Genomic DNA, 25,962 nt, shown 5'->3' on the forward strand with positions numbered 1-25,962 from the left:
GAAAATGACCCAGTCTGGATGCTGACTGAATAAATTCCGAAAAAAAAGAGTATTTCAATGCTGCTAATCCAATTAGTCGTTCATCTAATTAGTAGTTAATAGTGTACAATTCACACTGCTACTAATTGAGGTTATTTTTTTTGTGAATTGAAGATTGAATGTGTTGTGTTGAAATTCCCAATTCTGATTTATTTTGGTGTGTGTGTGTTTACCGTGCATGGCGTGCTAATGTAACGGATTCATGAATCATGATCGTCCATAAAGCTTACCTCCCGATCCCGCTCTCGTGCACGTGGTGGAGTTTACGTATTTTTCACCTTTAAACTAGAGCAAAGATGTATTTTCTTGTAAATAAAAAGAATTTGGTGAAAATAACTCATGTCTTCTACTATGTTACAGGTTTCATCCAAAATACATCCGTGGTCTACAGTTTGACTTGATATATTGAGAATATTTGTGCAGTATATGAAATTATCAACATTTATTGGATTGGATTAATGTACCTTCATTCGTCTCACAGTGGAGAAATGTACGTTTCACAGCAGCAAAGTTATGACAGGAAGAGGAAAGGAAAGAAAGAAGCAGAAAAAACAATACAGGAGCTACTGGAAAGGCATTAAGGTGCACTTTGGTAGGATTTATCATTTTAAATATATTTAAATTAGACAAGGTGGCAATGTCGTGAATATTACATTTTTGATTGTTTGAAAAGCTGTTTATATTTTTATTATTTCAATTGAAATTGTGCTTTCATCCACTTATTGGACTACAGAAGTCTAAGTAAATTTTGTAGATGGATTATGATGATGATTATATTTATATACAGTAATCCCTTGATATTTCGCGGGTCGATTATCACATTTTTTTCAGGAGAAGAAACGCTCAGATGACAAAAAAAAAACACCCAAATGACTCGTTTTGTACATGGCTGTAGCTTGATTGGTTCCCAGTGCTGACGTCACCAAATGACAGCACGATATTCCATAGTAACTCTATTTCGCGGATTTACGTCTATCGCGGGTGGTCCTGGTCCCCATTCACTGTGAAAAACGAGGGATTACTGTATTTTCGTTTCAGGTTGTTTTTCCGGTCTCTATTGAAAAAAAATGTAGCGTCTATAGATGGCAATGTTATCCACAGTTTTCCAGAAGCGAACAATGTGATTTTTAAGTTTAAAAACAAAAAAAAATGATTTCAAGGTTTAAAAAATGAAACTGCGTCTTCACTCGTGCATATGTGTGGACAACATCGCCATCTGTAGGCGAGAAAGCGCCATTGCATCCTGTGTGTACTATTGTGAGCCAGCCAGCGTCTTCTCGCTGGGGGAGTGGTATGCCTACGTCACCCTCTCGCCCCCCCCCCCCAACTTGCACGCGGAATAGATCTCTTGCACGCTGCTTTCACATTCACAGTGACCCGGCGATCCGCCTCACAATGGAAGGCAACCCCCCTCCATGATCCGTGACCCCTCCTCGAGTGGACTACTTGCTTGTGTACGAATGGTGGCTCCACGGAGACGCAAGGGGGAAGAAGGAGGTGGTGTTGGAGGACGGCTCTCCCTCGTCTTCTAAGAGGATAAAGGGAGAAAGTGGGCTATTTTTAACCGGACTTTTGTGGACACTTACCCGGGGCACAATGAGCGTCGGGCCGGATGAGAGCTCCGTGCGTGTGGCGCTAAGGTAAGGATGCTTCTTGTTCCACCACCTGCAAAACACCAAACCCAACTAGACACCCATTGACAAAGATCCATTCACAATGCATCATCCAATGACTTCAATTCATGTTATATTTGCAATAGTTGAATGCCTACAGTGGATTTCCGCATGCAAACGTGCCTCGAGGCACTAAGGAGTGTCAGGAGGAGTAAACAAAAAAGAAGTCACCTGGCAATCATACAAGAAAGCTCAGTGGTGATAGACACAAACAATAGTGTCAATGAATGCATGCATGGAAGCCATGTTGATGAGTCATGTGACCCTGGTTGATTGAACCTGCACAGGTCTAACCAGTCATTGATTTGCATTAAATACAATTTTTATTTTATTTTAAATCAAAGTTTAGTTTAACTTTCATTAAACATTCATATTTTTAATTATATATATGTTTATTATTATTTTATTACAGATTTATTGTTATTATATTGTAATTATTACTATTAATGTTATTTTATTAATTATATTTAATTATTATATTATCATATATAATATTATTAATAATATGTTATATTTTAATTATTATAAATCATTTTAGTAGATGTTTAATTTCCATATTATTTTTTAATACTTGAAATTACTCCAATTTAAGCTTTCAAATATTTTTATTTAATTGTATTTTATTTATTATATTTTTTATTATTATATTGCAATATATTCTATCATGATTATTATATTATAATATATTATTTTTTAATTCTAATTAATTTTAGTAGGTTTTTGATTTCCCTGTAATTATTTTTTTAAATAGTTGAAATTACTGTTATGGTGTGTTTTGCAGCAAATAATTTAATGGATGAACCCGTTTACGGCAAGCGTGTTCATATAAACACATAAAATAATTTTCTAATACATTCATGTTGTTTCTTGCCACATTAATTATTGTTCATTAGACATACTGTATTTTCTGGAATATAAGGCGCATCTTCAACGAATGACATATTAAAACAAACTTTTCCATACATAGGGTGCACCGCATTATGAGGCGCATGGTCGTTTAAAAAAAAAAAAAAATTAAATGCGCCTTATAGTGCAGAAAATATGGCAATTGTCTTATTGTGAATTCTATACTCCGTTTTAACCTATTTGATGCTCTGTTTTGATTTTACAGTAAAGTCTCGTTATATCGATATCGGATATATCGATAGTCCCGGTTATATCGATACTATTTCTATGCACGCACTGAGAAAATTACATGCAAACAGGGTCGGATATATCGATAGTCCCGGTTATATCGATATTTTTTCGGACTCCCTTGAATATCGATATAACGAGACTTTACTGTATTTAGATTTTTAAAAATGAATTTACATGTGTTTGTATGACACGCTCGTCATTCTGAAAACAAAAGTCGACACACCCCTCGTCATTTTTTGTCATATGGGGGGTGGAAAGGAAACCTCCAAAACATATAATCATCCTTAATGTGACCTATTATGTAAAGGAAAAAAAAACATTAAGTGAGTCTAGTTGTTCTGCAGGCCTGACAACACTTGAAAGCCTCTCCCCTAGCTTAATAGTTGCATCAGGTGTGTGTGTGTTGCCAGTTAGCACCTGCTTCAACGTGCAATGGCCTAATCCTTCACCTAGCCGTCACCCCTTTAAAACAAAACAAAAAAAAAAAAAAAACGACATCATCCATCTTACCGCAAAACGTGATGGTGCAACTCTCGGACTTGTGTCATGGTTATTACATAACAGCCTTGCCTTATGTTTGCTTACCTCCATATGAAAATAAAACAAGATGGAAGGACAAGAAGTAAGCTAACAAGCTATCCAGAGTCCAGTTCAAAGTTACACCTTGCCGACCTTTTAATAATTAATGGCAGGCGGCGTCAAATGTCTTCTGTTATGAACATTTCCAAAATGCCATAGACGGGCTAACGGATAGCATTGCTATGTGAACTAAATTATTATAAGCATCACTTTGCGTCCATTAAATGTTAGCCCTCTTTACCCCAAACACCCTCACAAGTGCGTGTGTGTGTCCGTGTTTGCCCGCATTCTCCCTAATGAATATTCACTGAGTGAACTGAAGCGAAGCAGGCTGCCAGCTGCCTCCATGTAATCATGCAGATCACAACCAACATCATTGAATATTTCATATACATTTTATATGTATTATGTATATATGTATTATATTATTATTTTTAGCCGCTGACCTTTTCGATTAAAAACACCGTTAAGGACACAGATCATCATAAAATACAGGTAACATCCGACTTACGACCGAGTTCCGTTCCGACCAAACGGTCGTAAGTCAAAATGGTCGTTAGTTGAAATCCTTTCAAAATGTTAAATAGAGACTATGAGGCTAAATGACTCGCAAACTCCCCTTCTCTGGTGCCATCACGCAGTCGATTGCTGTGCGAGAGTGAGATGCTGGCTGGCTGGCCAAAATCGTCGTACGCGTTGCTGGCCTGCTAGCGCGTTGCGGTGCCAGACGTAGAATTAAAATTTTTAAAATAGGGTCTGGAGATCGTGGTCGTAAGTATGGGTGGTTGCAAGTCAAGCTAGTCGTAAGTCGGATCTTACCTGTATTTTGAAATATGGAGGATATGGGACTATTTTCAGCACTGTCCCAGAGGCTTCGTGCAGTTTTTTTGTGCATAATACACACAAATGCATCCCATAAATAAAAAAAAAATGCATAGGGCTGAACAACAATGTTGCTGTTATGTAAGCAGGTGGCCTTTTTTTGCGAGGATGGAGAGACGGGAACACAAGAAACATTCTCCTGTCCAACATTTGGCCGTGAGGCCATCACTGAAATCGCAGTAATGAGGCCGAGAGCTTGGATCTCACTTGGCCTGTTACGGGGGGGCAGTGGGAAGTAAAAGTATCCTTATAATCCCCCTTCCCCCCAAAAAATATTTTCGGTTGAGCAGCTTTTACACATTTTTTTCTTCTTCTTGTCCATTTAACATCAAACTTGTCTCCGACGAGCAGCAGTGTTGGATTTCCAAAGGAAAAAAGATTAGACAAGGAGCCTGTGTGTTTCCTAGACAGCGGATTAGTGGCTTGAAGGGCAGCCCTCAAGCACTAAAAACGTTTTTTTTTTGACTGAAGCATAAAAAAAACAGTTTGGCAGCTATCCAGAAATTGATGTAGATTAGCCAGCGCTAGTTTGACAGAGCTAATCGGATGTTTTGCTCAATTTCGATGATTATGTAAGGAACATTTTAATTAATTCGCTGCAGTGTATTCGAGTTTAGTTTTTTGGGAGTTTTTGCCAATAAAGCACTGGTCAGACCTCTGGCAATGTGTTTCCCCTTCCACCAGGGTGCAGCATTAGCCTTTTGTTCATGTTAGCGCTTTGTTACAACTTGTTAATGCGCTACATAAATCAATATGTTTGTATTGTATTTTGTACAGCCGCCCCTATTTCAAGCTCAGATAACTCCAGACCCATATAACTTAGGAATTAACTATTTTCTTCTGATGAAAGAAGAGAGTCTAAGGTTTCTAATGCTGTATTGATTGTTTTATGTAGTCCTAAAACTCGATATTCTGTGAGTCCTGCAATTTGAGTGAAAATGACAAAAACCCCAGCACACATTTTTGCACATCATCTGGCAGTGAATGAGTTAATATAAATTAAATGTATATTTATTATAATAGCTTTATGCTAACAAATAAACTGAATCATCATAGACATGCTAACAAATAGCGTCTATGGCGCTATGTCCTTTCAAGCCACTGATACTTGAAGACAAACAAGTTAATACAACCACACACACCGGCATATATTCTTTATCCTTTGCAAAGAATAGCTAAAATAACTACAGCTTCCTCACCGGGGCAAAAAAAATAGTTAGACAGATTGTTTTTCATTCATTTAAAATGTTTACCTGCTGCTTGTATCTTTTCAAGGCAATAAAAACAGTACTCTCATACACGCACACAAACACACCATAACAAACCTTTTCCTGGAACACTGTCTTAATATTACTCATCGGCAATTTTCTCATAAGGTGGCTTCAGCGGTGAGAGGCAAACAACCCCCCTCAGCCCTTACCCACACAGGAAATGATGCCATGACATGGCGTTTATTCAACAAGGAGCCAACAGAGAGATTCTTATTCAAATCCTAGGCGGGTTCTGTTGACTCTTTTGGACAGCGAGTGTACTGTGAGGTGTTCACTGCCTCCACCACTACTGACGTCCACTACGTACTTTTCGATTGGATTAGCCTTTATTATTCTTGCAGTGGAGAAATGTACATTTCACAGCCACGTATTGATGAAAGTGAGCGGAAAGGAAAGGAAGAAGTAGAAAAACTAAGTACGGGAGATGCTGTAAAGACAGCCACTCTCGCGCCGCCATCTAGAAGTCAAAACAACAACAAAATGACAACACAACGACAGTTAATATTAAGCACTTTCTGCACCCTCTATTGTATAAAGCAGTTCTAGATGAAAGAGAAGACGGTCAAAGCCTCCTTTTCACCAGTGGATCGGGGACGTCATGGCGAAATATGCACATCTGCTACAAGCCAAATGTTAAAAGCAAACACGAAGCTGTAGCGTCCATTGACGAAAAGAGATTGTCTTACATCTCCTGTCACACGTACTGTAAATCCGCTTCAATTCCAAGCCGCGACAGCTTTTATAGTTGTTCTCATGCTGTTGTTCTTCTGCAACATTTTTTAAAAATTCAGTGACATAAACATGGATGTGCATGTGCATATTAATCACTTCAGTATTCTCATTATAGGAATGACATAAATTAATATATTGCAATTATTATGAATAAAATTATTAGTGTTGGGCACCAGATGCCAATTTAATCAAATTTATCTTCTCCCGACAGGATCCGTCCTCAGCTAGCCCGAGAGAAAATCGAAGGCTGCCACATTTGTACGTACGTGATGCCCGGCGAGCCGCAGGTGGTCCTGGGCAAGGACAAAGCCTTCACGTATGACTTTGTCTTCGACCTGGACACCCAACAGGACGCCATCTACACCCACTGCACCGAGAGTCTCGTCGAGGGCTGTTTCGAGGGCTACAACGCGACCGTCTTCGCATACGGACAGGTGAGGGTTTGCATTGTGATCAATCGAATGTTTCATTGAAAAATATATTCTTTATCCTCCCCCGTAGACGGGCTCTGGGAAGACTTACACCATGGGAACCGGTTTCGACGTCAATATCGGCGAGGATGAGCTGGGTATCATTCCCAGGGCTGTCAACCACCTCTTCCGGGGTATCGAGGAGCGGCGTCAGGCTGCCACCGAGCAGGGAAAACCCGTCCCTGAGTTCAAGATCAACGCTCAGTTTTTAGAGGTATAAAAACAACAGGCGTGTCTCATTCTGGTGTGTGCACCTAGTGACCACCAGGAGGCGGTGTCGTCCACATGAGAACTGTATACACGCAAAAAAGACTCTAAATTGACGTTACAGCTTTACAACGAGGAGGTGGTGGATTTGTTTGACACGGCGCGGGATGTGGACTCCAGGAGACAAAAGTCCAGCGTGCGCATCCACGAGGACGCCAGCGGGGGAATCTACACGGTCGGGGTCACCACCCGTAGTGTCAACACCGCCGCGGAGGTGAGCTAGACGCAGTCTTTAACTCAGTTGCTGCCATTGCCGAATTTATTCGGTTGTTGAAAAGTGTGACGTGGAGCTCCATTTCCAAATTAGTTCGGGTTTTTTTTTTTTTTGCTTGGGTGTTGATAAAGCGCTGGTCAGACCCCTGGCAATGTTTTTTCCTTCCACGAGGGGGCAGTATTAGCTCTTTGTCCATGTTAGCGCTTTGTTACAGTTGTTAAAGCGCTATATAAATCAATATACATGTATATTGTATTTTGTACATCCGCCCCAATTTCGAGGTCAGATAACTCCAGACCCATATAACTTAGGAAGTAACTCTTTTTTTTTTCTAGTGAAAGAAGAAAGTCTAAGGTTTCTGTATTGAATGTTTATGTAGTCCTAAAACTCAATATTTAGCTGGTCCTGCAATTTGAGTGAAAATGACAAAAACCCTGGCGCCGGACTGGACACATTTTTGCACATCATTTGGCAGTGAATGAGTTAATTTTCAATAATTTTTTTTCTTTTCCACCAGATGATCCAATGTCTGAAGCTGGGCGCTTTGTCCAGGACGACGGCCAGCACTCAGATGAACGTACAGAGTTCGCGCTCCCACGCCATCTTCACGATCCATCTATGCCAAGTTCGGATGTGCTCACCTGATAACGTAAGAGCTTCACTCGCCGTTGTGGCTTCACAAGTTCATAAACCTATTTTTTCTCCTCGATCCTCCAGGAGAACGCGACAGACAACCGTCTGGCGGACAACTCGGACATCAACGAATTTGAGACACTGTCGGCCAAGTTCCATTTCGTGGACTTAGCCGGTTCTGAGAGACTCAAAAGAACCGGAGCTACGGGAGACCGGGCCAAAGAAGGCATCTCCATCAACTGTGGACTAGTAAGACTCAGTGTTGATTTTTAAAAGGATTTATCGGGATAATTTCCATAATAATAATAATAATAATAATAATATATTTCATTTATAAGCGCCTTTCAAAACTCTCAAGGTCACTTATGTAAATATCATTTTTTAATGATCTTTTAGTGTACCATTCAAAAATTCTGGAGATAGACGCTTCCTCCCCATGGCCTCAAGATGTCGCATGTAGAAAGCTAACATATTTTTATTTTGTTTGCAACTTTATGATGATTAGATTTTTTTTCCATTTAACATTTAGTAAAGCTGAGCAGTTTACAGTGTTGGGGGAAAAAGCTACTATTTATTTATTGGATTATCTATTTATTTATTTAACATTTAGTCTACAAGTGGGTTTGAGTCTACAAGTCTTTTTGAGTGCATTTTCAAAAATGTTTGGATTCATTTTCCAACCCAAAATTAATGTATAAATTATTTTATTAATTAATTTATTTCTTAATTTATTTACTCATTAATGAATGTATTTATTTCATCATTTTTCTATGTATGTATCTATTTATATATTTAGTTATTTAACATTTTGTCTACAGGTATGCGCGAGTGCATTTTCAAAACCCCATATTCTATTTATGTATTTATTTGTGTGTTTATTTATTTATTTGTAAATTGTATTTGTTTCTAGGCATAGAAAAATGTTCCTTGTATATTATGATACATGAATTAATCCTGCTATAAAAATGACCCTTTTTCAGCTTGCCTTGGGCAACGTGATCAGCGCCCTCGGCGACAGGAGTAAGCGCTCCACCCACGTCCCATACCGAGACTCCAAACTCACCCGCCTGCTACAAGATTCCCTCGGCGGGAACAGGTTTGTTCGCACTTCCTTTTCCATCGCATCCCACGTTAAACATCACCGCGCCTTCTGCTCCCTCCAGTCAAACGCTGATGATTGCATGCATCAGCCCGTCGGACCGCGACTTCATGGAGACATTGAATACTCTCAAGTACGCCAACCGGGCACGAAATATCAAAAACAAGGTCATGGTGAACCAAGATCGAGCCAGTCAGCAGATCAGCGCGTTGAGGACGGAGATGGCGCGCCTGCAGATGGAGCTGATGGAGTACAAAACGGTGAGGCGTAAAATCACGCTGCGCTACAAATCCAATCAAAAATCAATCAGAATCATCTTTATTGGCCACGTATGTAGAACACACGAGGAATTTGTCTCCGGTAGAACACGCTGCACTAGTAGTACTTAAAAAGAGGCACTATACAGTTGTATTTTGGTTACTGTTACGGGGGAAGAAGCTGTTTAAATGCTGGATTTGGTGCGTATGGATCGGTAGCTGGAAAAGGTGGTGGTCAGGATGCGGAGGGTCCAATCGGATTTTTCCACGCCCTTGTTTCGTTGAAATAAATAAATAATAAACTCCTTGTGTGTGGTAATAATTAAGTTTTGTCGTTTAAGGGTAAGCGCATGGTGGGCGAAGATGGCCAGGAAGGCCTCAACGACTTAGTCCACGAGAACGCCATGCTGCAAACGGATAACAACAATCTGAGGGTGAGGGTGAAGGCCATGCAGGAGACCGTCGACGCTCAGCGAGCCAGACTGACGCAAATACTCAGTGATGGAGCTAATCAGGCGCTGGCCAAAGCAGGTGGGAGGTTTGAAAAAATGGGGATTTAGCCCACCGTATGTCTCTATTTCACCGATAGGATCTGAGTGAGGCGTCTTGTTTTCAGGCGAAGGCAATGAAGAAATCGGCAATATGATCCATAACTACATCAAGGAAATTGAGGCACTCAGGTAATTCCGAACCAAATCCACACCTGACGAGTTTCAAAAAAACAAAAAAATGATCACTTCTCCTCACCAACAGAGCCAAACTCCTGGAAAGCGAGGCCCTCAACGAGAACCTCCGCAAGAGCCTGTCGCGCGCCTCCACTCGCTCGTCGCTCTACGCCGGACCCGCCTCCTTTTCGCCGGCCATCTTTGCGCCTGAGAAAGAGGCCAATGACATCATCGAGATGGCCAAGAAGGATCTGGAGAAGCTTAAAAGGAAGGAGAAGAAGAAGAAAAAGAGGTATGCGTTTTGTTTTTTGGGTGTGTTACCATAGCAACAGGTCACCCGGCTTTTCGGAGCATCTTTTTCTTTTTCTTTTTCTTTTTCTTTTTTTCACATCTTTCTTGCTGCTTCTCACCATCTTTCTCTTTCTCTCTGCTCTGTTGCAAACTTCCCTCACTTAAACCTGTCTCCCACCATCCTCACCCTGCCTCACCCCTGCACCCCATCCCCTTCCATAGACTGAGGCAGTGCCACCAGGACGGTTGCCAACCCGACGCCAGGTTCGCTCCATCCCATCTCGGGAATGGGGGGCAAATCCCTACAAAAAAATATACATTTTTAACTCATTCACTGCCGGACATGTGCAAAATTGTGTCCACTCCAGTGCCAGGGTTTTTGTCATTTTCACTCAAATTACAGCACCCATGTAATATTGAGTTTTAGGACTACATAAAGCGTTAGGAACCTTAGACTTTCATCAGAAAAAAAAAGAGTTAATTAATAAGTTATATGGGTCTGTAGTTAGCTGAGCTTGAAATGGGGGCGACTGTACAAAATACAATCCAAGACATACATATTGATTTATGTAGCAATTTAACAACAGCTGAAGCTGGAACAAAGCGCTAACACGGGAAAAAAAAGAGAAATCCAGCCCGCTTGTGGAAGGGAAAAACATTGCCAGAGGTCTGACCAGCGCTTTATCGGCACCCAAGCAAGAAAAAAAACAAACCCAAAGTAATTCGGGACTGGCGCTCACTCTCTGTCATATTTTCAATTCCCGAATATATTCGAGAATGGCAGTGAATGAGTTAATAAAATGTAGATATTTTTTTTTACAAATTATGTAAATAGTAAAGAAAAAATATCAATCATGCAATTTTCAATCCAGATTCCTCAGTCATTGAATTGAAGTATTTGAATTGTTTTTCTGTCTTTTCCCAAATGGATTTCTGCTAATCTTCGACTTTCCCCCCCTAAAGTGGCTTTTTACGCTCCTGGAAGGGAATTTTAAAAAATCCCATATCCAATCCCTCTTTCATCGCTTTTAGTGTGTGAAATTATGCATAAAAACTGATCCTGTGACTGTAAAGTGACCTTCAGAGTTTTGAAAGGCGCTTCATAAATCAAAGGTATTATTATTATTATTATTATTATTATTATTATTATTATTATTATTATTATCATGCAAAATTTAAAAAAAAAATCAACAAAAGCGATGACGTGTTGCTGATCTGCTCCTGATTGACATTTGTGGTAGCGTGTCCACGTATCCGTTTCACCTCCTTCGTGTGCCGTAACAATCAAAAGGCCGTTTTAACGCCTAGCGATGCCGCGTTCTTTTCCAGCGTTGTGAAGGAGGAAATGGCGGACAATGACCAGGAACGAATGAGCAACGATGCAGAGCTAGTAAGTTCATTTGTCACTTTTTTTTAAAACACTTTTTAGTTCAGTTGAGGAATTAAATCCCTTTTTTTGGGTTGTTTGTGACAAAAGGAGGGTAGTGACCACGAAGAAGCTGACGACGGCGACGGAGAAGAAGAAGACTCGGACACGGCGGGAGACGAGTCGTCCGAGGAGTTGGAGGCGGAGGAGTTGGATGAAAAAGGTGACGAAAAAGACGCACTAAAATGACACCAAGTGGAATCTGCTGATGACCCTTTTTTTTTAAAATGTCTTTATTTTTGGGCCGTGCAGACGACGTCCAAGCCGACTTGGCTAACATCACGTGCGAGATCGCCATCAAGCAGAAGCTGATCGACGAGCTGGAGAACAGCCAGCGGCGCCTCCATACGCTCAAGCAGCAGTACGAGCACAAACTGGTCGTGCTGCAGAATAAAATTCGAGATACGCAGCAGGAGAGGGACAAAGTGCTACACAACATGGGTGAGCGAAAAAAATCATATTACAGAGTTTTGATTATTATTTTAATTCATTTTATACTTATTTTAGTTTCTTAGTTTACATCGTGAATATCTACCATAGAATTTCTGATTTTCTTTTTTTTTATTTTATTGTTTAATGTCTGGTTGATTTTGAACAGAGTTCACAGAAAATGCAATTTAATGTAATTAATTTAATGTTATTTTTTTGACTCACTCTGCCCAGGCTATTATTATTATTATTTTTTATATCTGGTTGGTTTTGAAAAGAAGTTACATAAAATGCATTTTAATGCAATTTAATGTAATTAATTTAATTTAATTTGTTTGATTCGCTATGGCCAGGTTTTATTTTAGTTTATTTTTTAAATTTCGGGTTGGTTTTGAACAGAGGTGACCAAAAATGCATTTTAATGCGATTTAATTAATTTATTTTAATTTATTTGAATCACTATGCACAGGCTTTATTTTATTTAATTTTATTTTTAATGTCTGGTTGGTTTGAACAGAGTTCACATATAATGCATTTTGATTCAATTTAATTTAATTAATTTAATTTAAGTTCTTTGACTTGCTATGCCCAAGCTTTATTTTATTTTATTTTATTTTATTTTATTTTATTTTATTTTATTTTATTTTTTAATGTATGGATGGTTTTGAACAGAAGTCACAGAAAATGCATTTTAATGCATGCATGCATGCATTGCAATGCAATGCAATTTCATTGATTTCATGTAATTTCTTCGACTCGCTCCGCCCAGGTTCAGTGGAATCATTCACGGAAGAAAAGGCCAAGAGGATCAAGGTGGAGTACGAGAGGAAGCTGAGCTCCATGAACAAAGAGCTCCAAAAACTCCAATCGGCCCAGAAAGAGCACGCGCGGCTACTCAAGAACCAGTGGCAGTACGAGAAGCAGCTTAAAAAACTGCAGCTCGACGTCACCGAGATGAAGAAGACCAAGGTTAAAAACAACCTTTTTTTGTAAAGGCATAGCTTGATGTGACTTAAAATTTACGATTGTTCCACCAGGTCGGACTGATGCGTCAGATGAAAGAGCAACAAGAGCGCAACAGAGCCACGGAGTGCAAAAGGAACCGGGAGATTGCATCTTTGAAGAAAGACCAACGCAGAGCCGAGGTACTGGATTGATGTCGTGATGTCATCAGCCATTTTTTTTCATCAGCAATTTTCCACAGATGTTGTTTTAATGTATTTTATATTTCATGAGCCCATATATTAAATCAGAGGGCTTTTTTTTTTTTTTTTTGCTTGATCTGGTGTTTATTTTTCGTGGCAGCATCAAGTGAAACAGCTTGAGGCACAGAAGAGGCAGCAGGAGTTAATTCTACGTCGGAAGAACGAAGAGGTGACAAAACACTTCCTGTTTTTTTTTGTTTTTAATTTTTTGGGTGAAGTGGGATTGTATTTGTCATTGTTTTATTTTTTTTCATTTGGGTTATCATTGTATTTTATTTTCCTTCTGTTTGCAAAAAAATGCATGTTATTTATTTACCATTTTGTTTATTTTTCCTGCATTTTATTAATTTTACATTTTGTGTATTTTTTAATTAATTCAGAGATTTTTTTTCCATTTTCATGGTTATCTTTTTATTACATGATCCCATTTGTATTTATTCTTATTCCTGATTTAGTCGTGTTTTATTTCTTTTTTTCATCATTTTATTGCATTTATTTATTCTTTTAAGTATTCTTTTCAAATTTCAGGTGACTGCTCTGAGTCGTCGTGTATTTTTTTTGTAATTAATTTTGTGATTATTTTTTAATTTAATATTCATGGTCATCTTTTTATGAAATTATTATACCATTTTTATTTATTAATATTTATTCCTGGTTTCTTCATGGTTTATTTCTTTTTTAAATCATTTTATTCCATTTATTAATTCTTTAAAATATACTTTCTTGAATTTCAGGTGACTGCTCCGTGTTTTTTTTTTTAATTCATTTTGCGATTTTTTTTTTTTTTTTTTTCCAATTTTCATGGTTATCTTTTTATGAGATTATTATCTCATTTTGATTTATTTATTTTTATTCCTGGTTTGATCAATATGATTTTGTTTGTCATTGTATTGCATTTATTTATACTTTTAAGTATTGTTTCTTGAAGTTCAGGTGACTGCTCTGAGGCATTGTGTATTTTTTTTATTAATTATTATTCATTGTTATGTTTTTATGATATTAATATCCCATTTTTATTCCTAATTTAATAATAGTTCTTTTCCCCTTTTTTCATCATTTTATTCCATTTATTTATTTTTTCTTAAGTATGCTTTTTGAATTTCAGGTGACTGCTCTGAGGCGTCAGGTGAGGCCGGTGTCTGGCACGGTGAGCAGAAAAGTCACCTTACCCGAAACCCTCTCGGACCCGCCCCATCGGAACTCCCCGGGAAGGCCGTACTCTTCAGCATCATCGACGTCCAACGGCGCCAGGTGCGGCGTCGCATCTGTGTTTCTTGCGTATCGCACGGAAAAGATCAGGGGAATAAAAAAAAAACAATATTTGTCTGCAGGAGTTCGGCAGCCCGTCGGGGAAGCAGATACCTCAGCCGGACCGCCAGAACCAAATGGCAGTCATTGGAGCGACGCGTCAGTGACATCATCATGCAACGGTTGACCATCTCCAACATGGAAACGGATATGAATCGACTCATGAAGGTCAGACTTATAAATTAAACTTAATTAAAATTAAATATCCTACCAACAAACCGAAATGAAGCCCGGATGTTTACTTGTCGCATTTTACCGCTTCTGTTTACGTCTCCAGCAAAGGGAGGAGCTGACCAAGCGGACCGAACGACTGTCCAGGAAAAAAACCAAAGCGATGGCGGTGGCGGCCCCGGATTCTGAGCGCTCGCTGTCCTCCTTGAACGAGGAATTGGAATCTCTGGGCGCCAACATCGATTACATCAACGACAGTATCGCGGACTGCCAGGCTAACATTATGCAGATGGAGGAAGCAAAGGTAAACAAAAATAACTAAATAAAAATAATAATAATAATTCATTAATTGCCAGATGATGTGCAAAAATGTGTCCACTCCAGTGCCAGGGTTTTTTGTCATTAAATTCAGGACCCACAGAATATTGAGTTGTAGGATGATATAAACATTCAACTCAGCGTAAGAAACCTTACTTTTTTCTTTCAACAGAAAAAAATAGTTAATTCCTAAGTTATATGGGTCTGGAGTTATCTGAGCTTGAAATGGGGGCTACTGTACAAAATACAATATAATACATACATATTGATTTATATAGCGCTTTAATGATATCTGAAACTGTAAGAAAGCGCTAATATGGATAAAAGGCAAACGCTGATCCCCTTGGGGAAGGGAAATAACATTGCCAGAGGTCTCACCAGTGCTGTATCGGCACACCCGCAAGAAAAAACAAAACCTGAACCAATTCGGTAATGGTAGCGAATGAGTTAAATGAGCATTTTCACTCACGTTCCTGCTTGATCTTTTTGTGGGGTTTGCAGGAAGAAGGTGACACGGTGGACGTGACGGCGGTGGTCAGCTCATGTAATCTATCGGAGGCTCGTTTCCTTTTGGATCATTTCGTGACGATGGCCATCAATAAGGTGACGTATAATCTCACGTTTACCCCAACATTATAACCTCATTCGAGATACCAGGATGTAAACACGTCCCCGTGTTACCCGCAGGGCCTGCTAGCGGCTCAGAAGGACTCCCAGCTGAAGGTGATGGGGGGCCGGCTGAAGGAGACGGAGATCAACAGCGCCACGCAGAACCAACTTTTGTTCCACATGCTGAAGGAGAAAGCGGAGATCAACCCCGAGCTGGACGCGCTGCTCGGGAGCGCCCTCCAAGGTCGCCCGGTGACCTCCGCCTCGTCTTTTTCAATGCAGGGGTGTCCAAAATTTTTGCAAAGGGGTGGGGGGCAGATTTGATGTGTTGGTGGACGTACCTTACAATACAATACAATAAAATACAATACATATTAATTTATATAGTGCTTTAACAACAGATGAAGCTGTAAGAAAGCACTTAACATGGACAACTATCCTATACAGGAAATAAAGTAGTCACATAAATAGTACAGATAACAACTATTAATTTAAATAAACTTCAGCGAACCATTCTGTGGTCCACATTTGTTTTTAAATTTTTATTTATTTTAATTTTAACGATAATTTCAGGATTTTTTTCGGTCATTTAAAACATGCACATCAACATATAATCGACATTGAAAATTGAAATCAAATATTAACTAAACGTCACTGTTTTTAACACTAACAGTTAACCAGAAGTAATTATAATAATATAATAATACATTTAATTTTTAAGCGCCTTTCAAAACTCTCAAGGTCACTTTACAGTCACAGGATAAGTTTTTTCTGTGGGTGAGCAGTGGCAGCCACACGCGCCAGCGTTCACTCAACCCCGAAGTCACTTAAATAGATAGCAAGTTAGCTAGCTAGTGAATATATAGCTAATACCTAGCGAATAGATAGCTATTAGCCAGCGAATAGATAGCTATAAGCTAGCGAATAGATAGCCATTAGTTGTTCTTTTGTTGATTGTCGCCATTTTAGTTACTTTTTTTTCAATTAGAAAATCGCCATTTTAGATAATTGGGGGGGCTCATTCAGTCAATTACTCATCTACTAATTTACTGTTTCTAATTGAGCCTTTCGGGGCTTTGAATTTGATGTATTTTTCTCTTCTCTGGTGTTTTTTTCCCTTTTTTTTGGTCTGAACCCAAGAGTTAGGTTACCTATCACCTGGTGAGTAAAAAGACCTGCTTTTTGAGCCCTGCACACTTGAAGATTTCGAATATAACGGCGAGGAATGTTCAAGTGCGATTGATCCCCGACCCAGTGGCGTTTATAGTTTGCTTCCCGTTGTGTCACCACCAGCTGATGTTTGTGGGGCCTTTTATATTCCTCTTATTTTCACCCTATTGTATTTTGGACCTGCTTGTAGCATTTATGTCCCTCTAAAATAAAAATAAAAAACAGAATAAACCTCCCAATAACATATATCTTCCGTTAATAGAGAACGGGGACGAAAGCAGCAGCGATGAGTCCAACCCCAGCCCGGTTGCAGACGGCAGGTAATGTGACGACGGCATAAACTCAAGTCGGACAATGTTGGAATTTCAGATTTTATTTGCGGAACATCCAAAAATTGCTCCTAATAATTAGTTTTCCTTTCCTGATATCATTTCAGCACGCCGTCGTCAGATGTGATGAAATTCTGCGGTGACTCCCGTCCAAGAAACAAGGTACCGGATTTCCACGATTATACATCATATCATTCGTATTTCATAATTTCCATTGATCATTCAGGCTCGTAGGAGGACCGCTACGCAGATGGAGCTTCTTTACGCCTCCACGGGAGATCCCACTTTCGATTCTCCCACCGGAGACTTCTCGGGTCCCTTGCTTCCCCTCGCCGAGCACTGGGACGGGTCGGCGAATCCGGGCCGCGAATCCCCGTCTTCCCTTTTGACTACCAAAGCCGGCGTGTGAGCATTAACAATAAATATATCTCGATAAATAAATAAATAAATCGCAACTAAGTAGGTAACTATGTAGCTAAGCAAAGTAGCTTAGCAAAGTAGCTATGTAAATTAGCTAACCTAGGTAAGTAAGCTAGGTGAGTAAGCTAAATAAGCAAGCTAAGTAAGCTAAGTAAATAAGTTAAATAAGTAAGCCAAGTAAATCAGTAAGCTAAGTAAATAAGTAAGCTAAGTAAACAAGCTAAGTAAGGAAGCTAAACTAACTAAGTAAGCAAAGTAAATATGTAAGCTATGTAAGTAAGCTAGGTAAGTAAGCTAAGTAAGCTAACTAAGTAAGCTAACTAAGTGAACTATGTAAGTGAACTAAGTCAGCTAGTAAGCTAAGTAAGTAAGAAAGCTAAGTCAGTAATCATTCTAGGTAAGCAAGCTAGGTATGTAAGCTAGGTAGGTAAACTAGGTAGGTAAGCTAGGAAAGTAGGCAAAGTAAGCTAGGTAAGTAAGCTCGGTAAGTAAGCTAGGTAAATAAGCTAGTTAAGTAATCCACGTAAGTAAGTTGAGTAATTAAGCTAATTAAGTAAGCAGATAAATACACAGATAAACAAACAAATGCATAAATAAAACACCCATTCAGCTACCGCTAACACTTGATTTCCGGCAGCTTCCGCTCGAGGTCACCAACAAGCAACGTTGAGAGGAAGCAGCTGGAACGCTCACCCCTTACTCGCAGGAAAATGCAAGAAAAGGCCGCCGCAGGGGATGCGAGAACGCGAGCAAACGACGCCAAAACACCGTAAGACAGATGTCTTTTAGCGTCAAGCCGTAGCTACGTCTAATGTCAAAGCTATGCATTGTGTGGCTAATGGAGGTAATCGCTAACCTGTCTATCATTGTTTTTGTTTTTGTTTTCAGATCACCTGTATTTGACAGCCACAGGTGCGCTTCTTTTTTTATCTTTATTATTAATTTTTTATCCCCCTCATAATCGTATTTAAAACTGAAATACTAAAATCCTCCTCATTTCCAGAGGGGTAATCAATCCCGTGGTAGCCCCCAAAACCAACCGGGCAGCTCGACTTCAATGCGTCCACGTGGCAGAGGGACATACCAAACCCGTCCTCGCCGTGGACGTCACAGAAGATTTGCTCTTTACAGGATCCAAAGGTAAATATTGAGACATTTTGAAAGGTGGCACATCACTTTTCCTGATTAAATATTGTTTTTTTTTTCATCCTCCACTTCAGATCGAACGTGTAAAGTATGGAATTTGGTGACCGGTCAAGAGATCATGTCTTTAGAGGATCATCCTAGCAGCGTCGTGTCAGTCAGGTGGAAAGCACTTTTGTTAATTTATTATTTTCAATCATTTTGTTTGTATTCATGTCCGTCCGTCTGTTATGTTCCAGATACACATCCAGCCTCGTCTTTACTGTTTCCACTGCCTACATCAAAGTATGGGACATACGGGATTGTGCAAAATGTATCTGCACGCTCACGTAAGTACATTTTTATCCAGCGTACATCAGTGTTGACGCAAGCAGCCGGCAAGGCAAACTACAATTTTGTCCAGTCAGCATGTCACATACTCGCACAGCAATCCACTGCGTGACTACACTTAATACAGTAGTTATACAGTGCAGATATCATCTCAGCGTCTGTGTTCGGCTGGGTGCGAGCGTGTGTGTCGGGCGACCTCTTCTAGCCTTTAGCAAGACGAGCGATTTTTCAACAGCTGTATTCTTTAATGAACTGTACAGTAAACAGGTAGAGTTATACAGTAATAAAAATCGATAATAAGAAATATGATATGATAAAAATGACACTAAAAGTTATCAAATGTATAAATGAACTGTAAACAGTTTGGTATATAATAGTATTCCGTAGAAAACAGTGCTTAAAAACAACAGATTGACATTTGATACTATCCTGTCAAGTAAACGTCACGTCAGCCATTTTGAATGGATTTCGACTTACGACCGTTTGACTTACGACCGTTTTGTCGGAACGGAACCCGGTCCTAACTTGGATGTTACCTGTATTTATATATATTTTTTGCTTTAGGGCATCAGGTCAAGTTGGAACAGGCGACACCTGTTCCCCCTCCCCAAGTTTCTCCATCCCTCCCGGAGAAAGTCAAATCAACCAGATCGCCATCAATCCCGCTGGTTCCTTCCTGTACGCCGCTGCCGGGAACGCCGTACGCATGTGGGATCTACGCAAGTAAGTCAAATATGGCGGCAAAATAAAATACACTTGGGCTCATTTTTGTTGTGTGGGTTAGATTTGCCTCCACGGGGAAGCTTATCGGCCACGTTGGCGCCATTACATGTCTGGCGATGGATAAACTGGGCAACGGGCAAGACTTGGTACTCACTGGTTCTAGGGACCATCACATCAAAGTAAGAGATAAGCTAAAAAAAATGCTACCACTTAGCGTAGCATCACAGATAGTGACACTTTTTTTTCGTAGATGTTCGAGGTGACGGAAGGAGCTCAGGGTAGCGTCGGTTCCTGCCACACGTTCGATCCCGCTCATCAGGATAGCGTGGAGTGTCTCACCTTGCACGGGGACTTTGTCTACAGCGGTTCCAAGGACTACGACGTCAAAAAATGGGACTTGGCTAGTAAGCGGCTACTGCAGGTAAACTTGTTGCCGATTCGAGCGTGCTAAAATATCGCAGCTAGTAGGCAACTTTGGTTCAAATTCAGTCCGTGTCTTTCCTCGAACAGTCGGTCACTTTCCAGGCGGATTGGGTTAGCGCTTTGGGCGCCGTGCCCGGTTCGTCTGCGTTGCTCGGCGGTTGTCGGGGTGGGCTTCTCCGCTTGTGGCACGCTGACACGCTAGCGCCTCTCGGCGAAATCCAAGGCCATGATTACCCCATTAATGACCTGGCGACAAATACCACTCATCTATTCACCGCCTCCGAGTAAGTTTACCATTAGTTGACTTGTGTTTTTTTTTCATTTGTAGCTAGTGAAAATGATTAATGGTTATTTAACTTTATTGTACGCAGTGACCGCACAGTGAAGATTTGGGAAGCCAAAGGATCCCTTGAAGATGGAATCCATTGACAAGAGATTTTGGAGCGTAAACTGATTTTTTTTTTTTGCTTCATTTGAGTCCCTCAAGTTGCAACGACTTGCACATTTTTTTCGTCTACTAGACATTTCCAAATGCTGGAGACTTGACTGTTCCCTTCACCAGCAATATTTTGGATTTTATGTGTGCTTTTTTTCCAGTCTAGACTGTGTGAAAGCAAGGACGAAAATACTACTGAAGCTGCATTGTGCTCTTGTTCTACTTGCTGCACTATTTGGTAATGTAAATGGGTTATTTTCTATCTTTCCTACATGTTGTTGGATCCGAAACTTTATTAACTACAGGGATCTAATCCAGTAACAGATGTCCATTGCAGTCTATAGAGTACGCAGCACTAACAGGAAAAAAAATATCTCATGTCCTACTGTATTATGTTGTGCACTGTAATTTACCTTTTTTCCCCTCATTCAAATCTCCATTTACTTTTCCCCGTCCCGTCCTCCTATCTTCCTCAAAATGTGAATTAAATCATTCATTGAATCATTCGGCATTTTTGTATTTTATTCTGAATGTTTTTTTTTTCCTGAAAAAAAAAAATCAGCGATCTACTGAAACCGCGATAAATTAACAGTGAAGTAGTGGGGGATCACTGTAATCCAAATCCCACCTGATTCATGTCATCATCTTCACCTTTTTTTCTCACCAATATTGTTCATGAATCAAAATCTGTCTTTTCCTTAGCCAAAATAATAAAACAATTAATGAAAAAAGTAAGACAATTTTAAAAATCGCTCTAAAATGAGGCATCACTGTAATTATACATTCAGAATATTTCCACGTTGAATCAGGTGGACAAGAAATACTCTTTTTTTTGGCAATATATCATTGTCAATGTTTTATGTGTTAACATTATTGTTGCTTGTCTTCCTTCTGATTATGATGTGCAGACTTTACCGAGGCTACAATGTGAAAATAAATTCCACAGTGAACAGTTATTAAGGTACAGTATATTTTTTTCAAACTGCAATAATGCCTTGTGACCACACGAGGGCGGCAGAATACAGCTTTCAAAATGTGATTTTCAACTTCGATTAGAAAGGAGATGAAAAAGTATAAACTTTGGGCAATTTTGTTACGAATTCAACTATGGACATTTATTTAAGAAACATAACACATTTATTGATGAATAATCCGATGATTTGCATGAATTTAGAGCTCATTTGTGCCTTCGACTTACACTTCACTGTGTTCACCTTTTAGGAGATACATTAGCAACCCATATCAAATTCAAAGCCAAAAACTTTGCCGTTGACAAAAAAGGTAATCCACCTGAGAAAACAAACTCACAATTAAGTGGCGGTTAAAAGATGCAAAGCCGCCAGGGTCAGCCGGGCTGGGTCAATATCGAACCATTCCCCTGTCTTCTATCTTCCAATTGAGTGAATCCTGCGGCTAAAAATAGTCGCGCCGATGCTGCTTTATGACCAGAACTGATGAGCCGTGATAGTGCGGCTTGCTCACTTAATGCGCTCACACCGAACCGTATCCCCCTTCGGCGTCTCATCACACTTTCCTGAAGATTATTGGAAGGAGGAATGTTTTTTATATGCTGGTTGAATGTTTTTTATGTATATATAACTGTAAAATGACAGGATAATTCCCCTCTCAGAGGTGATATTTTTGCCTCAATTGGTATGAAGGGTTATTACGGTTATGAGTTACAACAACAATGGGAAATTCTCTTTATATTTTGCCTGGAGCAAATATCGACTGTACTCCCGATAATAAAAGTCCAGGTCAATAATAAGTTTTAATTTTTCATGCTAGGGTGCCGATAAAGCGCTGGTCAGACCTCTGGCAATGTTTTTTCCAAAAGGGGGCAGCGTTTCCCTCTTGTCCATGTTATAATAATAATAATACATTTTATTTATAAGCACCTTTCAAAACTCTCAAGAACACTTTACAGTCACATGATATTTTTTTTCTGCAGGTGAGCAGCGGCAGCCACACGCGCCAGCGTTCACTCAACCCGGAATTGGTTAGCGCTTGTTGCAGCTTCAGCCGATGTTAAAGCGCTATATAGACGCTCCCCAATTTACGAACAAGATATGTTCCGAACGGTCGTTCGTAAGTTGAATTTGTTCGTAAGTTGCTTCAGTGCGATATTTTGTATGGAATGTGTGTTTAATAAGGCCTATATAAGTATATTTAAGGTTTATATAAGTATGTTTAAGGCTTGTATCAGTTAGCTCTATTAGTTTGTACTGAAAAATAAACATTTAATTAAAATATATGCTCTACAAAGCTCTTCCTTTCATAACTTTGCTGCTGTGTTACTTCCGGGTAGAGTGAACGGTGGTGCGAATGGCTGCCGCTGCTCACCCGCACAAAAAAATCCCGTGACTGTAAAGTGTTCTTGAGAGTTTTGAAAGGCGCTTAGAAATTAAATGTACTACTATAATACTACATGTTACTACAAAAATGTTCGTATGTACCGTTGTTCGTAACTCGAATGTTCATTAGTAGGGCAGCACATATATATGTGTATATATTGCGTTGTATTTTGGACAGACGCCCCATTTCAAGCTCAGATAACTCCAGACCAATATAATTTAGGATTTTTTTTTTTCTGATAAAAGTAGTCCTAAAACTCAATGTTCTGCGGGTCCTGGAATTCAAGTGACAATGACAAAAACCCTGGCACTTGAGTCTGGCATCGTAACTCATCTGGCAATGAGTTAATATGTCATATTGGATTCATGCAGATGCACCAGATGTAATTTTTTATGACCAGAAGAAAAAAAAAACATTTGTATTCATAACGGTAGAGCGCCAGGTTATGACTAGAATATTTCACTCCAAATTCAAATATGCGCTCCCTGTTCCCGTCTCCCATTTTGCACTCATTTTTTTTTCTCACAGTAATAGGAAGCATTCACGTTAGCAACCGAGGCGTACATTGTTCGCTCTAACTTCATGGAAAAGCACATTTCACATTGGAAAAAAGAAAGAAACGGGTGCGTTCTCTAAAGGCTTGTGAGCAGCAATTCAAGTATAAATGTCCCCCCGTGGCAAATCACAAGATGAATGAGATTCCTGCTCTGTTCGTGTGTAATAATTGCGCGATTTATTTGGAACTAATGGCTTCATGTATAATGCATATCCGTGGAAGCAACTCTTGAATTATGATTCAGTGGTTTGATCATTGTTGCGCTGGAGTTCAAAAAGTTGTGTGCTGGTATATGTTCCCATGCCGTTTATTCACTACGGTGAATGTGGTAGTGAACCGTTGAGAAAAAGATATAAGTAGCAAACGTAACGGTTAATTCATTCACTGCCATTCACGAAATTATCCCGGGAATTGAAAATATAACGTAGAACGCCATGTTTTTTTTCCCTTTCACCAGGGGGAAGCATTCCCCATTTTTTTCATATTAGCGCATTGTTCCAGCTTCAGCTGTTGTACTTATGAACATTCGAGTTACAACGGTAGACACAAACATTTTTGTAGTAACATATGTTGTATTCTCTCCAGTTATACATGTACATATCTTTATAGAGCATATATTTTATTAAATGTTTATTTTTTTAGTACAAAACAATACAGCTTACTCATACAAGCCTTAAACATCCTTATATAAGCCTTAAACGTACATTGCATACATAATATAGCATTGCAGCAACTTAAGAACAAATTCACCTTACGAACGAATTCAGATTACGAACGAATTCACCTTACGAACAACCATTCGGAATGTACTGTATCTCGTTTGTAAGTTGGGGAGCGTCTTTCTAAACCAATATGTATATATTGCATTGTATTTTGGACAGCTGCCCTCATTTCAAGCTAATATAACTCCAGACCCATACAATTTAGGAATTAACTTTTTCTTACGCTGCATTGATTGTCCTAAAACTCAATATTCTGTGGGTCCTGGAATTCGAACGACAATGACAAATACACCAGCACTGGAGTGAACACATTTTTGCACATCGTCTGAGTGAATGAGTTAAAAGGCTAACTTTGGTACTTTTGGCTCTTACCTAACGCAGTAATTGGTTTTTGTTTTCTTTCAATTAGCGCAACACAAGTGCTTCCTTCATTAAGCTCTTCGGGAAACAAAATACCTCTTCATAATATCACACTCCTCCTTGTCCAGTCGCATTCATCAATGAGTCGTTTTATCCTAAGCCAGCGGGAGGGTATTTTCACTTCATTAAATCTGATGTGAGATAAAAGTAAACGACAGAGCGCAATTGGTGTCTTGAAACAAACACAAATACTGAGAAATTTGCATGTCTAGTTGATGCATTGCGTCTAGTTGGATGCCTTGATCTATAGTCATAGAAAATATTAGGCTCTTGTTGTTTACTATTTAAATATAGTCACATGATATTTAGGGTCACATGGTTGCTAATTATCTTTCTTTCTTTTTTTTCTGTCGGTGTACGTACTCACTGTGAGTTTGAAGTGATTTGGGTATTTTTAAAACATATAAAAAGTAATAAATTAGTAATGTCATTCACTGCCAGACAATGTAACGTTATGTAATTTGCTCATCAGTCAAAAGGGACGAACAAGAAGGGGGGCGAAAACACGAATTGTTTGGTATTTAGATGTTATTGAATATTTTTTTAAATGTACATTTTGTCTCCAGTATCTATTAGGGATCATTTTTTCTTTTTAAAGTATCAAAGTTACTGTGTATTTTTTGGCCGCATGACGACATATGCTTCCGCCGCCGCTTCGAGTAGTTCCTTGCTTGTCACTGAAAAAAAATGGCATGTCAATCAACTTCTACAGTTCGGACGTACACGGTTCACAGATTACTCGTCGTAATAAAATATTTTTAGATTAAAAAAAATAAGATATCGGAGATTATCAAAGTAGTAGAGAAAGTACCAGAGAGCGTAGGGCGGAGTGACATCAAAACTCCCAGCCTGTCGCTGTCTTCCATCAGCTTCGAGTCGGTTTCGCTTCACGCCGGGGACGGTTCACGTTCCGCCGGGCTCATTCGTTGACGTCCACCGAGGGTAGTAAAACGGGGGCGTAACAGGACAACGAAGTGGCATAAAACATTTTTTTTCCATTTTTTGAACAGGATGAACAACACTTTCATGAGTATGGCGTCGATAGGCGACTTCGACCCGCTCAACGCATCAATTCCTGCCACCAAAGTTGAAATCACGGTGTCTTGCAGGTAAGGTAATTATCACTCACGGTTTCGCCTTTAAACTCCATTTACTATTTTTTTTAATTTTATCCAGCTGCTTACTTTTGGATATTTTTCACATTTATTTACTTTTCTGTATCATCCAACATCGCTCCTTTCATCTTATTTTGAAACTTTA

At 39.4% G+C, this 25,962-nt stretch overlaps 2 protein-coding genes across 10 annotated transcripts in view; both read left to right on the top strand.

The window, feature by feature from the left end:
• Positions 1-1,366: 1,366 nt before the first annotated feature.
• Positions 1,367-21,150, top strand: LOC148881693 (kinesin-like protein KIF21A). Of its 4 annotated transcripts, XM_088989213.1 has the most exons (37): positions 1,367-1,679; positions 6,525-6,747; positions 6,815-6,997; positions 7,115-7,264; positions 7,782-7,913; positions 7,982-8,146; positions 8,878-8,993; positions 9,061-9,256; positions 9,595-9,784; positions 9,870-9,933; positions 10,007-10,210; positions 10,432-10,473; positions 11,539-11,599; positions 11,687-11,798; positions 11,888-12,076; positions 12,834-13,033; positions 13,102-13,209; positions 13,370-13,438; positions 14,375-14,520; positions 14,601-14,745; positions 14,855-15,052; positions 15,568-15,669; positions 15,754-15,919; positions 16,816-16,836; positions 17,108-17,165; positions 17,282-17,336; positions 17,401-17,579; positions 18,232-18,363; positions 18,483-18,506; positions 18,598-18,734; positions 18,815-18,899; positions 18,977-19,066; positions 19,632-19,790; positions 19,852-19,969; positions 20,041-20,211; positions 20,301-20,497; positions 20,585-21,150. In XM_088989213.1, exons 1-37 carry the CDS (start codon positions 1,636-1,638, stop codon positions 20,640-20,642), a joined length of 4,689 nt encoding a protein of 1,562 aa, XP_088845339.1. In that variant the 5' UTR covers positions 1,367-1,635; the 3' UTR covers positions 20,643-21,150. The 4 variants fall into 4 exon arrangements, with proteins under 4 accessions (XP_088845339.1, XP_088845340.1, XP_088845341.1 ...); XM_088989214.1 differs by lacking the exon at positions 16,816-16,836; XM_088989215.1 differs by lacking the exon at positions 10,432-10,473.
• A 4,330-nt stretch (positions 21,151-25,480) lies between these two features.
• The window catches only part of LOC148881694 (copine-8), a 43,011-nt gene continuing 42,529 nt past the window's right edge, over positions 25,481-25,962 (top strand). For 2 of the 6 annotated variants that reach the window (XM_088989222.1, XM_088989225.1), the window contains exon 1: positions 25,486-25,811. Coding sequence is in view for 2 of the 6 variants with exons in the window: in XM_088989220.1 (XP_088845346.1) it covers positions 25,714-25,811 (98 nt within the window). In the remaining 4 variants the exon portion in view is untranslated. Of the gene's footprint in view, positions 25,812-25,962 lie in introns of all 6 variants that reach the window. The other 4 variants (XM_088989220.1, XM_088989219.1, XM_088989221.1 and 1 more) reach the window with 4 other exon arrangements.

Source organism: Hippocampus bargibanti, linkage group LG22 (assembly GCF_051943395.1).
Source record: "Hippocampus bargibanti isolate YZ-2025 linkage group LG22, ASM5194339v1, whole genome shotgun sequence".
Taxonomy (NCBI): domain Eukaryota; kingdom Metazoa; phylum Chordata; class Actinopteri; order Syngnathiformes; family Syngnathidae; genus Hippocampus; species Hippocampus bargibanti.